Source organism: Ambystoma mexicanum, chromosome 6p (genome assembly GCF_040938575.1).
Source record: "Ambystoma mexicanum isolate Mex_15411 chromosome 6p, UKY_AmexF1_1, whole genome shotgun sequence".
NCBI lineage: Eukaryota > Metazoa > Chordata > Amphibia > Caudata > Ambystomatidae > Ambystoma > Ambystoma mexicanum.
The window spans coordinates 285,179,854-285,202,972 of record NC_090935.1 but is presented as its reverse complement, the minus strand read 5'-3'; the positions used below and the strand labels follow the sequence as shown (position 1 = coordinate 285,202,972).

The 23,119-nt window shown below is 45.2% G+C and overlaps 1 protein-coding gene across 13 annotated transcripts in view; it reads left to right on the top strand.

Moving 5' to 3' along the window:
* The window catches only part of TCF4 (transcription factor 4), a 1,236,777-nt gene that overhangs the window by 354,131 nt on the left and 859,527 nt on the right, over positions 1-23,119 (top strand). For 10 of the 13 annotated variants that reach the window (XM_069627021.1, XM_069627019.1, XM_069627018.1 and 7 more), the window contains exon 4: positions 20,683-20,742. The exons of the other annotated variants lie outside the window; for them this stretch is intronic. In XM_069627021.1, coding sequence (XP_069483122.1) covers positions 20,683-20,742 — 60 coding nt within the window. The remainder of the gene's footprint in view (positions 1-20,682; positions 20,743-23,119) is intronic. 13 annotated transcript variants of the gene reach the window in all.

Below are 23,119 nucleotides of genomic sequence, written 5' to 3'. Positions count from 1 at the left end.
ATATCTCAACACAAATCATTTCCAGTTTATTTACTATGATTCGGGGATCCCCTAGTGTTGTAAACTAAATGAATGTGCTTGTGATAACATTTTTGTGTTGTTACCATTGAGGTCCGGAAGACCACTGCATCCAGTAGTTGACACATTGCCCCCGCAGATTTGGACGTTCTCCTGGTTCCCATTTTTCCTTTTCGAGTTTACAATTCATATGGTTGTCGCAGATTTATGGTTACACATTTTAGAGGGTGTGTATTTAATATATTTACAATTAAGATGCACTTCCGTTAGTGCGTAGAAGTCAGAGGAATCTAAGTTTTAATTCTTTTTTATTTTATTTTATTCGTTTTTTTAAACTCCTAACAGATTACACGAATTGGTTTCAAAACATGCATCACTATATGAGAATGTGATATTATTTTAGGTCAAAGAAAGTGAGAGTGATTGCCCCTGCAGTATGCCACAAGAAAACCTTAACCTGCAGCGTTCTATACATGCAATTCTTATTTGTTTTGCAGTTTCAAGGAAAGGATGTAGAATGTTACCTGCGGTACCCAACCGTTCTTTTACACTTTTGTGTCATATGTGCTGTAGGCTGGTGAAGGGAAGTTTGTCATGCCGTGCTGCTAGTGGGAAGAGGAGGGCCTAGTTTTTCAATTGCAGATACTTTCTTGCAGAGGCACTCGACCCACCAAATTGAATTATGTCAGATTTTCCGAATGACCAAATGTGTAAGTTTCTTCTTATACAGATAAATGGCGGATAGCCTGAGAAGCTGACTGAATTTTATAATTCAGCTGGTTGGCGAGTCCAACTCTAGCTTCTTTCCTCTCATTCAGGCAACACCAGGTACACTGTTACTGTCCTGTTACTGCGTGGCCCACTCTGCATATGTAATGGTGACTTTGCATGTTTACTTCCCTTCTCATTGGCTCTCTTGGCGTTATTTGATAAGCTTCACAGTGGAGATCTAATTAACATCATGGGGAAACGTATATGCTTTGTTGCAATGTCTAAAGGTGGGACCCCTCCGTTCCCAATCCTTTTCAGCCATTAATGTTGGAGGGAGTTGGAGTTTTGCCCTGCCAGAGGGCTCAGCAGATCAAAAAGGTTCCATCCTGAACCCCCTGACCCTGATGTTTTTCAGTTTGTACATGGACCCTTTGCAGCTGTAGTGAATCAGCTCGGTGACTCCATCCATCAGAATGGAGATGGTTCTATTCTTTATCTACTGTGTCGCCCATTCAGGAAATTAAGCCCCCCATGCAGTGCCTTTTAAATGCTCGAGGACTCCTGCATGATCCAGTGTTGCCAGAAACAAAATCCAGTAGGATTGTTACGAAATTACTTCTGCCTCGCAGGATTCGCCTTCTTAGCCCTCACCTTTGTACACAACAAGAGTGATCCCAATCATCATAAAGATGAAACGGGAACATAAATCTTCCTTACCATTTGTGCTAACGTGGGCAAAGGGAAGGCTATACTCTCAAGAGGGCTGGGAATGTGAAACCGTAGCAAACCGCAAAGTACAACAGTCCAAAATGAAGGAATGTGCTATGAAGGGTCTGGAAAAAAATTAAATAATAAAAAGTATGTACTTTAATTAAACACACGATGTGCTTAATAACTATATAGAATACACTACAAAAACCCACCCCTTTGTACAGAACACAGAACATGGAAAGATAGTTAATTAAACGGGGACAAAGGCAATCATGACTACAATGTTCATGGGGGAGGTTATCGGTCAATAATACCTTTTTGGTGTTCAACAGCATGGCAACTGGCTTCTTGGTGCTGTTTGTGTGGTTCGAATCAGGCTCAAATATGGCATCTCATTGCTGAGCGGTGTCGAGCTGAAGTTGGTTGCTGTTTGAAGCATTGTTCGAAAAAGTGCACATCGTGAGGTCCACCAAGGTTGGTTTGACAGTGAGGATTCTGGTGCCTGGATGGGCAGTTTGAGTCTGGTGGTTTGATGTGGCATGCAAAGGTCGCAGTTGGTGGTTTGAAAAGCGATTTGAATGCAGTGATGAGTTAGTCTGAGCTGAGGCAATGACGCACAGTGGCTCAGTGCAGCGGCAAACTGGTTTGAGCGTGCAGTACAGTGGCTTGAAGATTGGTTGGCTGCAAAAGGCAGCTACAGAGGGCCCTGTTGGTTTGACTGGGTCCGATAAGCCTGAATCGGTGCTTGCAATGGTTCTACAGCAAAAATGCAGGGATCCTGGCTATCTTGGGTCTCGGGTGTTGTTACAATCCAGTGGCCCTGGGACACGATTGGTCCTTTTCTTTAACACCCTAACAATGGGGAGGCTGGCACACACCTTCAGGGGTCCTTCAGCGCGGTGAGGTCCTGGGGGCCAGTGTGGCTGGCAATGGGGCAGATTTTGCTCCAATAGCAGTCACCCCTCAATGTGTCTGGTGGATGGTTGTCGGGCAGAGCTTGCCTCTGCCTTGGTCCCCCTATCTTCACCTCAGAACTAGAGCACTTTGGAAAGGGCTGCTCTCCCAAATGGTGCAGGCTGCCAGTATCATTAGGAATCGAGTTAATGGCACTGAGCATTACTTATAAATCAATCAACTAGCATGCACCTCTCATGGAAGGGAGAATTGATTGCAACCTTTAAACCAGTCTGTAGACTGAGGTCCAGTAAACCTACACACCTAGATGTAAAGAAGCATGCAATGTAGCAGATCGTTGTGATACCTAGCTCTGTGGCTGCGTAATGCCTTGCCTTTGGCAAATAGATCCTTTTGGAACTTTTTAAATCACACCTCAAAACTCTTTCCAGCCTTTTGTTAAATTGACCAATACAACTTGCCACTGTAAGTGCTCTTAAGTGTTTTCTATGACCCCAAACAAACGGTGCCACTAAAGCATCACATTCGAGCTGAAACCATGCAGCCTCATTAGATAGTGTTAACGCTGCACATAATGAACCAGCACGGATAGTGGTACTAATGGGACGTCTGAGTCGAATATAATAATGCTGCTAAAGAGCTACCTGAGATTGAACTAATGACGGCGCTAAAGCACCACCTATGAGCCCAAAAGCCAATAGTGTTGTGTTTTCTGCTGTTCTAGTCATTTATAGAGACACGTGTGCAAGGAGAAGAGTTCAAGGTTTCAAGCGAGGATGCAAGAAGGATGCAGGTATGCAAGTGAATAGCTAGGGAGGAAGCCCCAAGAGTATGTGCCATTGATGGTGAACAAAAGGAGGTGTGTGCAAAAAAGATGAGCGGGGGAGTAAAAAAAGCGAGGCTGTGAGAGGAAGGATGAGAGAAATGGCAGAGGTGAGAGTTGTAGAAGATGGAATGAGGGTGCCATGGTCAGAGGGGGAAGAGTAAGTGTGCGAGGAGGAAGGGTACGAAGAGAGAGAGACAGCATAAGGTGGGCGAGATACAAAGTGCACAAAAAGTGAGTGAAGGCACAAGGAGAAAGGGAGTGAAATCGACTGGGGAGAGAGTGATGCGTAGAGTGTGTCCCCGAGCATGGACAGGGAGTGTGGCAGCAGAGAGAGCGTGCCAGCGTCCGGAGTGTGTGACAGTGAGGCTGTGCACACAGAAAATGTCAGTGCAACTGTAAGTGATTTCAATCCACACTTCACCGAAGTCAATGCCTAGCGTGTAATGCACAACTGAAACCCTTATTTATTTATTTGTGTCTATAGGTTATTTTATTCTGAACGATGTACCACTTATATCACGCCCCTCTCTTTTAACCCCCATGGTCACAGTGAACCAGGAATCAGGCTGGTTTGCAAAGTTAAAATATTTATTATGTATTTCACAAGATAATCCCAATATTTTCAAGGGGGATACAATAATCACCAATGGGGTGATGTCACACTAAACAATCTCTTTAATCATAAGTTATAATGAGCAAAAATAATGCAGCACAGAAATTATACTTTTGGGTGTATATTCAAATCAAATAGCAGTGTGGTTACTATTTCCCCCTGCACACCTCTCAACCCCACAATATGCAATGTAGAGATATAGGAGGAGAGAAAACAGGTTTCAGGAATGCAGAATTCAAGCAAATATATCCATCCCAATTTCCCCCCAGCAAACACAAGAGGGAAACCGAACTAATTGGCAAACTGTCAAAATTGTTTTAAAGTTGGCTTTGAATGGAATAGGGAAAACACTAAAATGATCTGGTTGCAAACAAACACTAGCAATGATTTGAGAGAAAAAAACAATGAAAACTTAATTTTGAGGTCTGGTGCAATGAAAAGCTATTTTACACGTTATAGATTTTGCCAAAACGAAAATTTGCGGCGAACTTGTCCACCGCGCGGTAATCGTGATCGCGGAAGATCTTTAAGGATTTGGGATGCGGTTTATGGTTCTATGGAAAGCCTAGGATGTTAGCTACAAGCAGACACTGAATTTCGTTTCTAGCATGTTGAATTGAAGAAGTTATGGACGTTTTCATGGAGGTTGTTTTTTTTCAGATGGAGGCAAATTGTAAAACAAAGATGCGCTTTTAAAAAGACACTAGGGATGGACTATAAAGAAGCAAACTACACGACAGCACAGCCACCAGCCCAGTTCGCCTCTGGATTAGGTTTTGCCTACCGAGACGCTTGCCTTCTTCAGAAAAATATATATCGGTGCAGAGATCGGTTTAACACTATTAGTACAGAAGAAATAATGGGGATGAGATAGAGAGTTTAGGCAGTTAAAACATATTCTAACAATGCAGTTCTGGATATCATAGAGGATGGGTTTGGATAGGGATGACTATGGACAGTACATAAACTAGTGACAGTCCTATACTAAGGATACTCACTACATAAGTTTGAACAGAACCTTCAGGGATTCAGGTCAGTCAAGATTTCTGGACAGGAATTCTGCTGGGCACACCGGACTGGACAGCAAGGTGCTCTGGTCTGCAATCAGCAAGGCGCTCTGGTCACCGCACCATAGGACTGGAGTGGAACGGCAATGGCTCTCTGGTTCACAGCTATCTGGTCACAGCACGGCTCTACTTGATTGGGTCTTTGGATTCTGGCAGTAATTCTTAGCATGAAAGCAATACAGCACAGCCAGGCTGTTCTTTGGTTCCCTTTAGAGGTCTGGGGTAAATTCTGGTTTCTGGAATTTTAAGGCCAAGCGGAGAGTGGTGCAGCTATGGAAATGGGCCTTTCTGCTTGCCAAGTTTCTGGAGTCTGGAATATGGATAGTTCTCTTACAAAGTGGTCCGCCAGCAATCGGTTGGTGGGTGAATGTGTGTCTTTCTAAGTCCTCAGCTGTCTCTATTTATGCATTTGATAAAGGGGTGTGTATGCTGAATTATCCTAAGCGCACTCCCTTGGCTGACTATAGGCTAGGATCTCCCTTCTCTCTTGATTGGAGGAGAAAACAGTGTGTCACCATGATGATGTGGTTTTATGAGCCAGGGAATCCGCCCCTTGGTTTTTAAACATGAAACCTACTTTTCATATAATACATATTTACAATTTTACAAACTTTATAACAATACCATATCTAGAACACACATTTTGTGGAGCAAGTATTCTTCCGAGCCCCGTCTCTGTAGGATCTTGAGTCTGGATTTGACAGAATTTAGCACTTTTTGTCCAGGACACTATCTCTAAATCGTCCAATATTTGTACACATGTGCGCATTGTATATTGGCATAAGCGTGTAAAGTTTCATGCTTCTGACATCAATACATTTGGTATAAAACCACAATTTCTACAGTTATGTCCCAGAACATAGCTCAGAGTTCTGGCCCCTCTTAAAATGTGCAGCAAAAATGTAGGTTCAGAAGTCTGGGGTTTATATATTTTTTTTACAATTGTCCACAGTAAATTATCAGTCTTATTAGAAATCTGCTTTTTGTCCACAGTGAATCAATAAAATTGTCTGTCCCCGCCTTCTTTTCCTTGCCGCTTCAGCCGCAATGTCCGCCCACTTACTTCCAGTAGAGGCCCTTCACAATCAATTCTGATTAGCATTTCCATGCCTGGGAGGAAGCCCATTGTGCTCTTCCCAGAGCAACCCCAGTACCCCTCCCCTCTTAATCAACACCTGAATGTGAGTTCCTGGCGCAGAGAGCAGAAGGGAGGTGCCTTGCAACAGTCACATGCGGCCGCTGGTACTGAGCCCATATTTTGACAGCTTTGTGGATGTTTGTGACCAATTCAGCTTTCCAGGATATTGCAATTCCACAATGCTTTCTTTTTTTTTTTTAAATATGTTTATTTATAGCAAGGCAGTATAGGTTACAAACAGTATCGGATGGCAGTGTAACATAGCAAAGGAAAGATTCTGGCTTTGTGTCCCTTTTCCCCCCATCATTCCGGTTTTCCCGGGCCAGAGATTCAGTCCATCGCCCCCACCTGGTGCGTACTCTCCTGGTCCCTCAGGGCCCAACGGGCATTGATTGGTTTGAACGTCATTGCAGGAAATCGCTGATCATAGTCCAGCACTGGGGCCCATACATTCTGGAAGCGGTGCAGAGTCCCTGCACAATGCTTTCTTGACTTCAGTTAAATGTGACACCCCACAAGACGATTGGATGTTTGCGGGTGTTTAGGACCAGCATTTCGTATTTTCAGCAACCAAGAAAATATTTAACTGCAAGATTTTGGATTTCTTTCAGCAAGCACTGCTTTTCATCTGTGCTCCATTTTTACATGTTGGGCAGCCCAATGACATGTTTCAAAACTGCGGTCTCCATTCCACCACTGACAACATGCATGGTAGGTTTGGCAGCCATCTTTTTGTGCTTGGTAGAGCACAATTTCCTTGGGTTTTGGCGCGCATAGGGTTTTCGCTGCCATTTTGATGATTCTGGTGCCACCAGCACACAGTGATGCCGCAGAGCAGAGTGGGTTTAAACATCCCACACAACAGCGCATGGAGTGTGCGAGTACAGGTTGACGGAGAGTATCGGAGTGCAAGGCGGCTGACCGCACAAGGAGTGTGGAAGGATTTCACAGGTCAGAGACAGACAGAGAAGGCACACACAACACCTTTCAGTTTCATATAGCTTGAAAAACATTCGAACATGCACGCATACACATACTTTTTTAAAAATGTTACTTGAAACATGCATACATACTTATTTTACTTGCCTTCACATGCTGCTGCTATAGGCTCTTCTCACAGTGTTGGTGCTTAATAGTAACCCCCCCAACTCACCGTTTTTGTGGGCTTGCATGTGTTTATGGTCTCTTTCTATGGGAATTTTGCTTTTACTTCAGTTTTTATGGAAGCAAAATGTTAGGATATATAGCATATTGTATATGTTTTCCACATAGTATTGTGAATGCATGAATTGCCTTAGTTATAACTCCGATTCCTTGTGGCCTACAGTGCATCTCTTAAACTATGGTTACTGTGGAACCCAGGTGTCTTCCACCATTATAAGCACAGGGTTCTAGAGTGTGGAGGTGGCTGTTGAGGAGGGAGAGAGACAGATGCTGCTCCTGCTGGGGGACGTTCTCCTTTGTATGATGAACCTTATCCAATAAAGGTTTTCACACACAGTGGCCTATGTGTGTTATTGGGACTTGACAGTTGGTGACGAGGATGGTGCTACAGGGCCCCCGGCGTTCACCTCGGATGATGGTGACTTGCCTCTTATCAGCCTAGATGTGCTGCTTGGTCTGTAATTTTGTCAATTGGCGGTGACTTGGGGAGCCACAGCCCGCTGAATGAGGAGTGGATCATCAGCGCGATGCAACATTTCGGGACCTCTCAAGTATCTAAGGTGTTCCATCGTTAAAACACAGCGACAGCCTGCTGGATTGCAAGTGGACTGTCGACACTGTGTAGCGGTTTCGAGCTGCACTATTTTAGTGTTCCTCAATGATTATATGGTAATCTCCGCCTCAGCGGTTCGCAAGGAGTGCAGGACATATACTTTATTTATTTCTGAATTCAGCTGGCAGAGCGGGAGAGACTCAGTTTCAGAATTGTTTACCTTCAAGATTCGCCTTGAGCCTGAGGTCCCCGCAGCCGTCCAAGCGACTCGCATTGGTGTCACGTCATCATAAGGGAGGGATCTACGACATGACAACCGTGCGTTGCTTGTGCCACACGTCATCATGGTCCTAAAGGAAGGGACCTTAGAGCGTGAGGGCCATCTTTGTTTTGATTTTTTTTGTTTTTTTTGTTCTCCGTTTCATTTCCGCATCGAACAGAGCTCTGGTACAGCAGTGATAAGTGTCTCCTGGATTACTGTAGACACGGATGGTCCGTTGCAGTGCACCAACAGGGGTGAGTGACTGCCAGGTTGTTTCCACAAGTATTTAGATACATTTTATGCTGAAACAGTGTTAGCCAGGCAATTGACCTTTCATTGGGAGTAGCACTGAACTAAGAAGCAGCCACATATATGGCTAATGTACCTGCCCCAATTTTTTTCCTGTCCACACCAGGCGATCCCAAGGTGCGCTGGGTAGATTGGAAGGAGGGTTTCCATAAATAATGCCTTAGCTGTTTTTGGTTCCAATTTCTCCAATGAGCGCAAGGAGGCGTTGCTATTTCACTGCTTCGGAACTGCGGGACAAGAGGTTTTGAAAAAGTTGCCAGAACCTGTTGGCATGCCTGATGCAGGTAATATGAGAGGACATTGGCGAAGTTGGATAAGCATTACAGTATAGAGGAGAATATCATTCTGGAGAGGTATAAATTTGCTACGAGAAGCCAAAAGTGTGGAGAGAGCATAGAGGATTTTATTACAGCTTTAAGGGGTTTGGCAGTAAAATGCAGATTTGATAATTGTCAGGATGAGCACATAAGAGATCAGTTGATGATAAAGTGTTCCAATGACAACGTAAGGAAGGAGTTATGGAAAGAAAGGAATCCCACCCTTGATAGGGCCATTGAAATTGCAAAAACCTGTGGAGCACACAAATGTATAAAATTGCTCCAATCAGACACTGCAACTAACGAGAAGCCCAAGTTCGAAGATGGCGAAGTGACAATCCAGAAGGTGTCAAAGGCTACTCAAAGACAAGGTGCAGGGTCTTCCAGGCCTCCTGCGCATATCCAGAGGAGATTTGAGGGTCGCCGGGAAAATAAGTTTTCTGCTGGCAGAGGTTGGGGTCGACAGTCAGCACCTCTGAAAGAAATTAGAGGAATGTTTAAGGAGACGAATTCCTACAGAAACTTTAGGGAGAGTGGTCCATCTAGGATTCCTCCCGGAAGGAGGTGCTTTAGATGTGGGAGTATGTCACATCTCGCATCTGATAAGGACTGTTTTGCCATTCATATTAAATGCAATGACTGGTATGAGAGGGCATATTGCTCGCTGTTGCAGGAATTTTACTAGTAATTCTGCTCAAATGCATGAAGTCAGTGCAGGTTGTGAGGATGACTCTTACAGTGAGGATGGTAGGGAGGTAGTGTTTTCTGTGAATGCGGTTGATGGGAAGATAAAAAAGAAAAAGCCTTATGCCAAAGTGTTAGTTTCAGGAGTGCCAGTATCAATGCTTATGCATAGTGGCACGGACTATACACTAATAAGTGTGCAAGTATGGAAGGAGAAGTTTGGTTTGTGTACATTGCGTGAGAGTTCTGTTAGAGCGAATGCCTATGGGGATGTCCCCATAGACGACATAGGAAGCTTTGAAGCTGAGCTACAATTTAAAGACCGGAAATCTGTGGGGACAGTATATGTCACCAATAGAGGGGGAGAGTTGCTTTCATGGAGCGACCAAGCCGAATTGAAGATGAGGCTTGATGCGAGCCATCCAGAGCAAGTATTGTCGGTGAGTGGTGAAGGCACCACTCTGGTACATGCAGATTCCATCCCTAGCAAGTTGGGGTGTTTGAAGGGGTTTATCCACAAAATTTGTTTGAAAAAGGGTGCCATTCCAAAATTGCGTACCATTCCCCTGGCTCTCAGAGAGGATGTAGAAAAGGAATTGAACAGGATGGAATCTGATGGAGTGATTGAGAGGATTGATGCATCAGAGTGGGTCAGTCCCATAGTAGTGGTGAAAAAAGGTAATAGATCATTGAGATTATGAATTGATCTAAGACATCTTAATAGTATGGTGGTAGCGGATAGATTTCCCTTTGCCCAGAAAAGATGACCTGCTGGTGGGTGTTTCCGGCTCTAGAGTATTTTCCATCCTAGATTTAAAGTCGGCCTTCCATCAAGTGGAATTGCATGCTGATTCTAGAGATCTTACGGCCTTCATTACACCAATTGGGCTATTTATTTGTGTTCACATGCCATTCGGCTTGCTATCGGCGGCCAGTGTCTTTCAGAGTATAATGCATAAATTGCTTGGTGGAGAGAAGGGTGTCATGTGCTATCAGGATGATGTTCTTGTGTGCGGCAGCAATGAAGTCGAACATGATGATCGATTAAAGAAAGTACTAGGTATTCTGAGGGAGGCGTCTTTTCTCGACATAGTAGAATTTTATGGAAAATTTATAAAAGGACTATCAGAAATGTCAACGAATATGAGAATGCTAACACGCAAGGGAGTTGTCTTTAAATGGGATGATTGCTGCAAAAAAGAATTCGAGAAAATTAAGCTGTCTATTATCAATGCACCTATTTTGAGGATTTTTGAGGAAGGGAGACACACTTTGCTCTTTGTGAATGCCAGTGATTATGGCATTGGTGCTGTGCTCATGCAGGAAGATCAGGTTGGCTTGCATACAGTGGCATTTGCATCTAGATCTCTGAAGGGCCCCGAGATTAGATATTCTGTTGTAGAAAAAGAAGTCCTGGCTTGTGTCTGGGGGGTGGAGAAGTTCAGGATGTTCTTGTGGGGCAGAGAGTTTTTTCGATTTGCACGGACCATAAACCTTTGGTTGGGATTTTCACAAAAGCTGGTTTAGAGGGCGTATCAAGGCGAATTATGAAATGGGTAACAGCTCTGCAGAGGTAACAATTTACTATGCTTCATGTTAGTGGTGAGACCAATGTAGTTGCTGATGCCTTATCTACATCGGTGCACAGGGAGACACAAACTAATGACAATGATTTGGGTTCTGAAGAGAGGGTGGAAATGTTTCAAGTACAAGAGACATTGAAGGATGATTGGGATACTGCATGTAGTGAAGATGCCACTTATCAACGACTATTGACATTGGTGGTTACTGGGAAATTGAGAAGTTACAAGGGTGACAAGGGGGGATTTTCCAACGTGAAGGAGGAATTGTGGGTTCAGAATGGTTACTTACATAGGGGACATCAGATGGTGGTACCCGCCAGCATGAGGAAAGTGGTAATAGATTTGGCTCACGTTGGTCATCTAGGTCTGGCAAGAACTAAAGGGTTGGTGAGATCGGAGTTCTGGTGGCCGGGAGTTGACAAAGATACGGAGGAGCAGGTTGAGGATTGCACAGAATGTGTTGAAGGTAATAAAGGGCTCAGAGTACAAAAGGTGCCCATGGTAGTAAGAGAATGTTCCCGGGTACCGTGGGATGAGATTGCATTAGATCTGTTGGGACCATTTAACATAGGAGGTGGAAGAGACGGTTACTTGTTAGTGGTCATGGATTTATTGTCCAAATGGCCCGAAGTCTGTGTTAAAGGACATTTCTAGTAGCAACATTGTAAAATGTATGGAACAGCTATTCTGGAGAGAAGGATTCCCTAGTAAATGTCTATCTGATAATGGTTCCCAATTGGTATCCAAGGAATTTAAGGAATTGCTGAGCAGAAATGGGATAGTGCAAATCAACACTGCTTTATATCACCCCCAGAGTAATCGGTGTGTAGAACTCTTATGGAAAGCCATCAGGATTGCGGTGGCCACCGGTGGGGACTGGATAAGAACGGTGATGGAAAGAACATTTCAATATAGGTTAGCTCCCCACAGTGTCACAGGGGGGGTCCCCCTTTGAACTATTACGAGGAAGGAAGCCCAACTCCCACATATGCCCTGGGTGGATGGGGAGGTCCAAACTGGTTGGAGTAGATGTAGAGTAGATGTAGAGTAGATGTAGAGTAGATGTAGAGTAGATGTAGAGTAGATGTAGAGTAGATGTAGAGTAGATGTAGAGTAGATGTAGAGTAGATGTAGAGTAGATGTAGAGTAGATGTAGAGTAGATGTAGAGTAGGTGAGAGGGAAGATTATTGATTCTGGGACCAGATCTAAAGAGAGATATGATCAGAAGCATTGCTGCAGGGAGTTCAGAGTTGAGGAAGGTGACTGGATCAAAATTAAACTTCCCACCAAAGTGCGCAAGGGTGCCTCGTTGTTCTCGGAGCCCAAACAAGTTGTTAAAGACTTAGGTTCTTCGGTGTTAGTCAAAGGAGGTGGCATTTGGAATAAGGAGAGAGTGGCTATTCTCAAGGGTAGCAAGAGGCAATAAATATGGTGTCTTCTGCATGGTTCCAAGGCAAGCACCACAGTCAATTTCATAGGAGTGATGCATGCATTTTACACAATATATATATATATTATTTTTGCAGTTGTAGTTTCAACATGTTTGGTTAAGGAGAGGAGGTGTTAGGATATATAGCATCTTGTATATGATTTCCACATATTATCGTGCAATGTATATCATTTTTGGTTAAGGAGAGGTGGTGTTAGGATATATAGCATATTGTATATGGTTTCCACATAGTATTGTGAATGCACGAATTGCCTTAGTTAAAACTCCGGTTCCTAGTGGCCTACAGTGCATCTCTCAAACTATGGTTACTGTGGAACCCAGGTGTCTTCCACCATTATAAGCACAGGGTTCTATAGTGTGGAGGTGACTGTTGAGGAGGGAGAGACACAGATGCTGCTCCTGCTGGGGGCAGTTCTCCTTTGTATGATCCTTATCCAATAAAGGTTTTCACACACAGAGTGGCCTATGTGTGTTGTTATTGGGACTTAACACAAACCCTAATTCCCTTAGGAAAAAGGTCTGGAAAAACATAGTTAAAAATTAATTTCTTAACTGTCCCCTCTCACTGTGGTAGGTTTACACTCGTTTTTGGGCTTTTTTTCTAAGGGAATTTGGGCTTGCATCAAGTTTTATGGAAGCAAGCACAAATTCCCTTTGTAAAAGGGTCCCAAAACACCTGTTAAAGCGATGTTGATGCCCAACTGTGTAAATTGTGTGGCTGCTATAAGAAGCGGGGGGGACTCCTGCAGTCTCTGCTGTGTATCTGGCCAGAATCAGGGGGTCGTACTTGTCCCAGGACTCCTGCACAATATGGGGGGCTATATAGGGCTCCAGGTACACCAGTGGGTTCCGGGGCAAAGAAAGGATCACTACGCCAGCACAGGATAAAGGCATGTGATTTCAAACTAGACTCCTGATTGGGAGAAACATTGTAAAATTCCCAACTATTGAACAAAATAAACTTTTCTGATTCAGCATTTTCATACCATTTCCGGTTACCATGTCAACCAGATCCTGCTCTGGACACCTATGCTTCTTTCTTATGCTAGCAGTGTTTTGTCACATAGGTATCGTGAGTGTCACCATATGCGCCCAAACCAAAAAGGGCACTCTTCAAGTCCCCATTGAGTGTAACAGATTTTTAAGATGGACGAATCTTAGTTGGATATTTTAAATAGCCAATCAATGTGGGTCTTTTAAAATCACAGTTATGAGATCTCTCCTTGTACAATTCCACACTGTTCCACCAGTTTGCAGCAGATTTTCAATAGTTACCTGTTAAGACCTCGGGCATTGTTGGCTACGTGACATTTGGACACCTCCTCCCTTTCCCTGGATTTCAGCCCCTTCACACATGAGACAGTTGCCTAAAATCGTCCAAACATCAATGTGATTCGTAGAAGGACCAGATAAAGCTAATTTTAAGCGCCTGATGTGAGAAACAAAAGTCAGAGGTTCCTATGGGATCTGGGAAACCATGTTCAAGGACCTAGGACACACTGATTCAAAGATATTTACAACGTACTGCGCCAGGGTGAGGAGACTGGTGGGGAGAGGGAGAGGGCACAGAAGGATCGACTATTGCTGCACGCCCACTCTTGCCTCCCTTCCACACATGTATGTCAGCCAGCCAGAAAGTGCAGTTTACTTCAGAGTGCAAAGCACATCAAACAATAAGCAACTCGGAACAGCGACCTACATAATCATTGATGTTCAACAATTTATAAGTGTTACGTCTGTCTACAGAACACGTGCGTGGTTTTGTCTGCTACAAAGAACTGCAGATAACCTTAAGGTAACGGTTCGTATGCCAGTAAGCGATCTGAGTAAGTTAATATGCCTGCTTTGGAGTTAGGGTGACCAATTTATACTGGTATGTTATCAAGATGAGAAGCGGGGTACTCTTTAAGAGTGCACCTTTTCCCGTCACATAACCACCAAAGCATTGTGCCATTATATGCCGCATGATTTTACTTGTGTCTAAAGTCTGCTTTTCTCTACAACTGGTGTGATCCTGTCCTCTTAAAAAATGTTACTAATGTTTATTGGGGAAATTAAAGCTTCAGGCAATTAAGAATGTCCTTGCGTCCCTACCGTGCCATTCATTTGCTTTATCTTGAAATTATGTTCAAGAATTTGAAAGCCTTGTTTAATTATCAAATGAGTTATGAATAGATGTTTCTTCCATGGCAGTTATTCAATTTCTCCAGCATTGGATCTTTCATGGATTCACATGCTAAGAATATTCCCCGTCGTCAGACTGGGACCCTCGGTACACATATATAGCCTTTTGCTATAGGAAAACGTCCGACACTTTTGTGTCCTATCTACGTCCTTTTTGGACCCGCCTACTCATGCTCCGTAGGCCGTCCCAGTATAAAAGGCTCGCCCCCGCGGCTCCCCTTCAGATCTCAACCGTCTCCAAAATAGTGAGATCTCCTTGTGTCGTCTTTTGTACAAGATTGTGTACTGGAGTTGGAGTTCGAGAAAACTTTTCCTCCATGTCAGGAAAAGCGCTGTTCCGTCCATGCGCGACGTGCGGTTTGAAAAAAGTTTACGAGGGGGACGGACAGATGGATTGTATATACTGCCTCCACCCTCATCATTCGGCTGATAACTGCGACATATGCAAAGGGTTTTCTCAAAAGACCCTCAAAGACCGAAACCGACGGCTGGTGGCATGGCTGAATGATGGAGCAGGGGCATACCCCCCTTCGGAGGTAGACTCCACACAATCGGCGAAAACATCACACCGCGCTGCCTCGTCGGAACCACCGGCGAAGAAATCTCGACCGACGGAAAAAGAGTCATCTCTGAGTCATTCAGCCAGAGAATCCTCGTCGAAAAAATCGTCATCTTCATCAAAAAAGTATGACCAGGAAAGGCCGAAATCCTCCTCAGGCGATCACCATAGATCGACCTCGAGTCGAGTAAAGGCAGGCCAAGTGTGGAAAAGACGGGACCGCCTAAACCACCTGCTAAGTCGTCTGCAGTCCAGTCATCGGCCTCCACCCTGCCACTGACGCACGTGGTATCCACCTTCCCACCGACAACGACGGTGGCCTCGTCAACGGGGATTATACAGGAAGCCTGGAGGCCTGAAGTTTTTGATCCGATCCCCCCGGATACTTTATTGCAAAAACAGGCTGTGTCGCTGTCCTCGGGGGAGGACGAGAGCGGGAGAATAGCTGGCCCGGCAGACCTCGGGTTACGAGTGGTTGACAAGTCGTCGACGAGGGGATCCGGTATACCGGTATCTGCCCCTCTTCTCAATCCTCAATCTGTTTTGTCGTTGGAAATTCTGTCCACGCTTCAGTCTTTGGTACAGTCGTTGGACCAGAGACTACCTCAGGTAAACCTGCCACAGTCACCCGTCGACGAGCCGGGCCCGTCCCGCCCAACGACGCACGCCAATCTCAGAACTGGCACCCCAAGAGGAAGGTGAGCTGCCAGATTCGGAGTCGGACAGGGGAGCTATGTCGGATATCTCATCATCCCCCTCCAGGGATCCAACCCGGGAGTCAGAGGTGGAGTTAGAAACCCCAAGAAGCCCGGCTCACCCGTCCCCTCCGGACGACATTGCATCATTCCATTCTATGGTGGAGAAGGCGTGTAAGGAATTTGGTTTGTCCCAGGAAGAACAGAAAAAGGACTGTTTTTTGTTCGACCACATGGGTAAGAGAAGGAGGTCTGTGTTCTCAATACCAATACTAGACCACGTGTGGAAGGAAGGGTTGCAGACTATACGTCGCCCCTTTTCGGAGCCGGCAGTGAAAGGACGCCTCGAGAAAAAGTTTAAGGCTCCAGAGTCTACCCCCAAGTGTTTATACTCCCAACCAAGGCCAGAATCGGTGGTGTCGGCGGCAGCGGCGAGGAAGGCGAAGGCCCAGCACAAGTGCACGACTCCGCCTGAAAACAAAGCAAGACGCCAGGATGCCTTTGGCAAAAAAGTGCTATCCGTGAGAGCAACCACAGTAAAGGCTGCAAACTCTCTGGCTATTGTAGCCAGATACGACAGAGATGTGGCACAGGCTAGCGCCGTTGCTGGATCATCTTCCTGAAGAGCATAGGAAGGCAGCGATGTTACTTGTCCGAGAGGGTGAGGAAGCCTCCAATCACGCCATAAACATTGCGGTGGACCTCGCTGAATCAGGCTTCAAGCAAGTCAATAATGGGGTCGTATTACGATGACAGTCATAGCTCAAGTGTACCTACTTCAGACCAGAGGTACAATACAAAGTATTAGATATGCCTTTTGATGGAGACCTTTTATTCGCAGAGAAGGTAGACAAGGCCCTAAAGGGAATTCGAGAGGACTCGGACACGGCACGTTCATTGGGTGCCCTCCAGAGTGGCCGAAGCTACAAGTCTTTTCGTCCCTTTAGAGGGGCTTCAGGTAATTCCAGGTTCTCTGCGTCTGGAGACAGATCCTTTGGCAGGTCGGCTTACCCCTCCCAAGGGTACAGGCGTGCTTCCCAAACGGCAAACCGACGCCGGAACTTCCAGACATCCAGGAAGAGACCATCCTATCCGTCTTCAAGAGACAAACAAAATAAAGATCAGCAGTGACAGTCAACACACCGTTCTGGGGGGAAGTGTCCGCATATGTCGATGAATGGGAACGAATAACGACGGATCAATGGGTGCTGGACACTGTAAGGAACGGGCACTCTCTACAATTCAAGCACAGCCCTCCGCACATTCCACCTGCGTTCACCGCTCATTCCCATCTGAGGATACTGCAACAAGAGGTAACACTCATGTTAGCAAAGGGCGTGATAGAATTAGTTCCAACATCACAGAGAGGTCAAGGAGTCTACTCAAGATAATTCGTCGTAAAAAAGCCGAACGGCAAATGGCGTCCCATTTTGGACTTACGAGATCTCAACAAGTCTTTATAGAGCCTAAAATTCAAAATGCTCACGCTGCAGGAAGTGATCCGCGCCGTTCAAGGAGGGGATTTTCTAGCGTCCCTGGACTTACAGGACGCGTACTTCCATATTCCAATGTGTCGGAAACACAGGAAATTCCTGAGATTCATAATAGGGCGGACTCACTACCAGTTCACGGTTCTTCCCTTTGGGCTCAAGACCTCCCCCAGAACGTTCACAAAATACCTGGCCCCAGTAGCGGCCTGGCTACGGAAGCAAGGCCACCACGTATACCCATACCTAGACGACTGGCTGGTAAGGGGATCCTTCCCAGCGTCGACCGACACAAGTTTGCAAGCCACCATGCAGCTTCTGCAACATCTGGGATTTGCCATAAACTTCGAAAAATCCTCTCTTCGGCCATCGAGAACGTTGGTGTTCCTGGGGGCACAGTTCGAGACCCAGTTGGGGCTAGTGAAGCCTTCTCTCGACAGAACCTCAAAACTCAATCAGCTGGCGGGCCGACTACAACAAACCACCAGGCTCTTAATCAGGAAATACGTTTCGGTCCTAGGGGCCATGGCATCCTGCATCCATCTGGTGGCAAACTGTCGCCTATTCATGAGGCCAGTCCAGGAATTCCTCGCGGACCGATGGACACAGGCCCAAGGATCGTGGTGAGACAAGATAACCATCGACGACGACAAGCTGCTTCGGACCCTTCAGTGGTGGCAGAGTTCCCACAATTTGAACAACGGTGTACCCCTGCAGGAACCAGAGTTTCAGCGAACCATAGTCACGGATGCGTCCCTAACCGGATGGGGAGCTCACATGGGTACCCCTCAAACGCAAGGTCGCTGGTCTCCAACTGAGTCACTCCTACACATAAACGTGTTGGAGCTCAGAGCAGTACGATGGGCTTTGAAGGCGTTCCTACCACACATCAAGGGATCGCGAGTACGAGTACTGACCGACAATACGACGGCCATGTTTTATTTGAGAAAACAAGGAGGGACGCGATCAAGAACTCTTTCCATAGAGGCCCAGAAAAATCATGGCATTGGGCATTGAAGCATGGGATTTCTATCGTGGCTCACCATCTCCCGGGAGTGAGGAATTCGCAAGCGGATTCCCTCAGCAGAAGCATGGCCCAGATACACGAATGGGAAATGGACACGATTCAGCTGATGAAAGTGTTTGAGAAATGGGGACACCCCCCTCTGGACGCTTTCGCAACATAGGACAACAAGAAATGCGAGCAATTCGCAAGCAGATGGCCTCAGGAGGTTCCATTGGGGAGGCATTCTCCTTCCCATGGACGGACATGTTCCTTTATGCTTTTCCTCCGTTCCCCCTCATACGGAGGATAGTACAGTGGATACGCAGATACAGTTGCCGGGTAATTCTAGTGGCACCGTATTGGCCGCGGCAACCGTGGTTCTCCGACCTGCTTCACCTGTCGCTGGAACATCCAATAGCGTTTCCGAGAGTCCCAAACCTTCTATCCTGGGACAAAGGCACGGTGTGGCATCACGACCCGGACAGTCTCAACCTTGCAGCCTGGCTCCTGACTTTTCGGAGTTCGGTGCTTTAGACGTTTCGGAGGATTGTCAAAAAATTCTGCAGGCGGCTCGAGCCCCTTCTACCAACAAATCTTACACCTATAAATGGCAGAGGTTCTGTGAATGGTGTTGAGGACAGCAAGGTCTACAACTGTTGACGGCGACACCGGAACAAATTCTATCTTACCTGCTTCTCTTGGCGGAGAGTGGTTTATCCTTCACATCGATAAAGGTGCACCTGGCGGCCATCTCTAGGTTCACGAGGAGGAGACAGTCGTCTCCTCTATTCAGCGACAGACTGGTGAAACACTTCAGGAGGGGTTTATTTCGTACTTTTCCCCCAGTGAAACGTTTCCCTCCAACTTGGAGTCTCAACACAGTGTTGGCAGGCTTAATGAAACCGCCATTTGAGCCTATGGCCACGTCGGACATGAAATTCATGTCGTGGAAGTTGGCATTCTTAATTGCTATCACATCAGCTAGGAGAATCTCGGAACTGCAATCGCTGGTCGTAGACCCGCCATACTTGAGATTCTTTAAGGACAAGGTGGTCCTGGCAACTAATCCTACGTTCGTCCCAAAAGTTCCGACAGTGTATCACAAACACTCGTCCATTGTTCTCCCTACTTTCTTCGCGACCCCATCATCGGCAGCAGAAAAAGCTCTTCATACCTTGGACGTTAAGAGGGCTCTGAAATTTTACCTACATCATACACAAACTCAGGTCTACTCAACAATTGTTCATCGCATATGGTCCGTCGACGAGGGGAAAAGCAATCTCTAAACAAGGATTGGCTCGATGGGTCTCATCAACGATTGCGTTTTGCCACTCCAAGGCCGGAAGGCCGCTGCAAGGTCATCCTAGAGCCCATTCTACAAGAGCAACGTCCTCCTCGGCAGCATTGTGGGCAGGAATTCCGCTGACAGACATATGCCACGCTGCGGCATGGTCAGTGCCCCACACGTTTACCTGCCACTACTGTCTTGCCAGGCAGCATGCGGACGAGGTGCAGATGGGAAGAGCTGTCCTGCGCCATCTGTTTCAGTAAGGTAAGCTCCACGCTGTTGAGAGTCGGTTTTCTACCTTTTGATGACAGTATACTTTATGTGGGTAAGGTTATATGAGTTAACTTATTCCTGCTGTACATATGCATTGTGTATTATGGTGAGGGTATATTACATTACATTCTCACCGCCGTCTCAGATGTTACTGCTATACAATCTATTCTAAGCATGTGAATCCATGAATGATCCAATGCTGGAGAAGGGAATAGTTTCTTACCTGTAACTCCATTTCTCCAGCATTGGTATCTTTCATGGATTCACATGCGCCCGCCAACCTCCCCGGAATGCAATGCATTTGCTTGATAAGTTTAACCCTTCCTACTTTGGAGGGGCCGAAATCTGAAGGGGAGCCGCGGGGGTGGGCCTCTTATACTGGGACGGCCTACGGAGCATGCGTAGGCGTGTCCAAAAAGGACGTAGATAGGACACAAAAGTGTCGAAGTTTTCCTATAGGAAAAGGCTATATATGTGTACCGAGGGTCCCAGTCTGACGACGGGGAATATACTAAGCATGTGAATCCATGAAAGATACCAATGCTGGAGAAATGGAGTTACAGGTAAGAAACTATTCCCTTCTTGCAGTGAATGTGGCGCGATTGCATGCCCTGCAGCAGCACACTGAACACCACATGCATACATCTGTCTACCTTATCTTGATTGGGCAGTCAGAACACAGCTGGGATTAAAGTCTTTCAGATGCCATAATACTTTTGAAGTGCTTCATCCGTGTTGACATAGCAGCTAGCAACCACTATGTTCAATGTTGCAACCCTCCCCGATGTACTTTGCAAATTGTTTGTAAATGTTCTGCTAATACATTAATATTTTATTAACCTGCTTCCTTCTTCCCTCTCCTCTTCAGAAGCTGTCATGCAGTGTGCAAGCCAGTGTGCATGGCCATCCACCCCGGAGGTGGCTGCATGTATGTTTCCTTTTGTTATATTTTCTAACCTGTTTTAAATGTTCTCATGATTTGTAGGCCATTTTAAGAGATAATATGCACTTACTCTTTGATGCAATCCCGGATATAGGCACTGACCAAGTCCACCACAGGAAGGGGCTTTTTGGAAATCCTTAAATGGCACACACGGTTTAAGACATTTCACTTGTTGGGGCATTATTGCCAGCACATCTGCCTGTATGATAGCCGGGCGGATTAAGCACTCCCTTCTGAGATCATTGCTCACCCTGCAGATCACAAGTTCGAAAAAAAGGCATAGTTGACTCAGCTTTTCATCCTTTCGATTCAGTAAATAGTAACCCCTATTATTTACAGTACTAACAAATTATAGAAACTTCTTTATGTAGCACTACATCAAAGAAAAACCTGTTATGGTATGAAGTATACCTTTTTTTATAAAGAATGTCTTATTTGAAACATTTGTCACAGAACTACTACTTTGGAAAAATGTTCACTGCGTGTTACTTTTTTTTGATTCTGCAAAAAGTTGAACTAAAACCCAGTTTGAAAAAAGATTTTAAATGGATAACCTGCTGATTCCGGCTGCCCATTGGATAATAGGAAACCTTACACTTGACCTGTTTAATTAAGATGATTCTTCAAGAATGACAGAATTAATGAATATATCTTCTAGGGGTGAACAAAATAATGAAAATAATTATGCTGATTGGAGGGGTTTACCAATAAATGGGCTACATCATAATTTACCCATTTCATACTCGTGGATATACTTTAAAGAAATTGTGCAGGAAAAATCAACAATTAGGAAGGAAAGCTAACAAGTGGACTTCAAAACATGTCATGAGGCATTAGTGTTTCTTTGACATTACTTATTAGGTTTTGTGACTCGGTCTAATGCTCCTTCATTCAAAAACTGTACAAATTTCGGGCCACTTAATGATTTTGCTAAGCCATCTTCACGACAACTGTTACTTTGGAAGAAAAACGATCATTAAAAGCCGCTGTGAACGTAGAAGGTGGACGTGTGAAACGAAATGATCACTGTGCACCTATTCCTGAACTCATTAACAGTATTTAGGTAAAGCAGGTACTGGTGGGAAGGCATACTTCAGGGTTTGCAATAGAGGGCAGTAGGCGAGGTTGTGGGGGAAGGCATACTTCAGAGCGCAGTAGGCTAGGTTGTGGTGGAAGGCATACTTCAGGGTTTGCAATAGAGGGCAGTAGGCGAGGCTGTATCACCTTACAAGGAGTTGTTTCAATAGAACAACCTGCACGTGAACACTGTCTAGATCATAGAGGAGGTGCCTGATTCAGGGGAGCTCGCAGTGCACCTTACCCCAATTAGCAACACTCGAACATGTAAAGGTTCTCCCGGTGGGTAGATGGCAAAGCACTGAAAAGCCCACGTCTTCTGAACTAGGCGATCGGCGTCTGCAAATTGAGAGTTTTGTAAAAGCAATGAAGTAGAACATTCTACGGGGAGTGTCCTGCTTAAATCTAGCGATCTTAGGCGACCATGTAAAACAAATTAGCTTTCACAGTGCATGAAGAGTTCAGTGTGTAGATTGAGGAGTATAGAATTGGGAAACTGGTGACTGTAAGAAAGACAGACATAGTTGAGAGAACGTGTTCATAAGTTGGATGCATGCCTTATTACTCAAATGATGGCACTATTTTCTTTATCTAGACTTCCCCTTTACTCTCATGTTTCACTTACCACATGCCCACCAAAGACCAAAAGCTGTGAAGCCCATTGCTATATACTGCGCCTTTCTCTCACTTGAGACATTCTCCCGTCTCAATTCAATTCTATTCTATTCGATCTTCATCTCCAAGTGCACCAAATGTTAATGTTGGGTTTGTATTCTTCTCAACAACTATTCATTCATGAGCAATGGGTTTCCTCTCGTGCTTAAGGGAAGAATTTGCCCAGAATGTTTTAGTTATATTGAGTTATTCACCGAATCGAGTCTCTCTACCACGAGACCTTAACAGTATAATTGAGCATACTCCATATGAAAAGTGAATGCTGTACCAGCATAAGTGCAGGAGCACATAGGGTGATGAATAGTGGATCAGGACTTGGAACGGAAACATCACATTCCCATTAACTGGGAGGATGGCAAGGAGACCTAGAGAAATCCAAAGAGTTTTCAGACCAGAGTGTAAACTCTGCCTTGTTTAAATAGATTGTCAACCTCCATTACATTACAATTTCTTCAAATGCCTGTCAACTGCTACCATGGGTCCCGTATTTGAATATCAAATGGCATGCCAACTAACAGGAACCTTTGTATTGTCTAGCCTGTCACATAATTAATAGCGCATCTCCTTGTTACTTTATTTTGGAATGAATGGTGATATCACATGCTTTTAC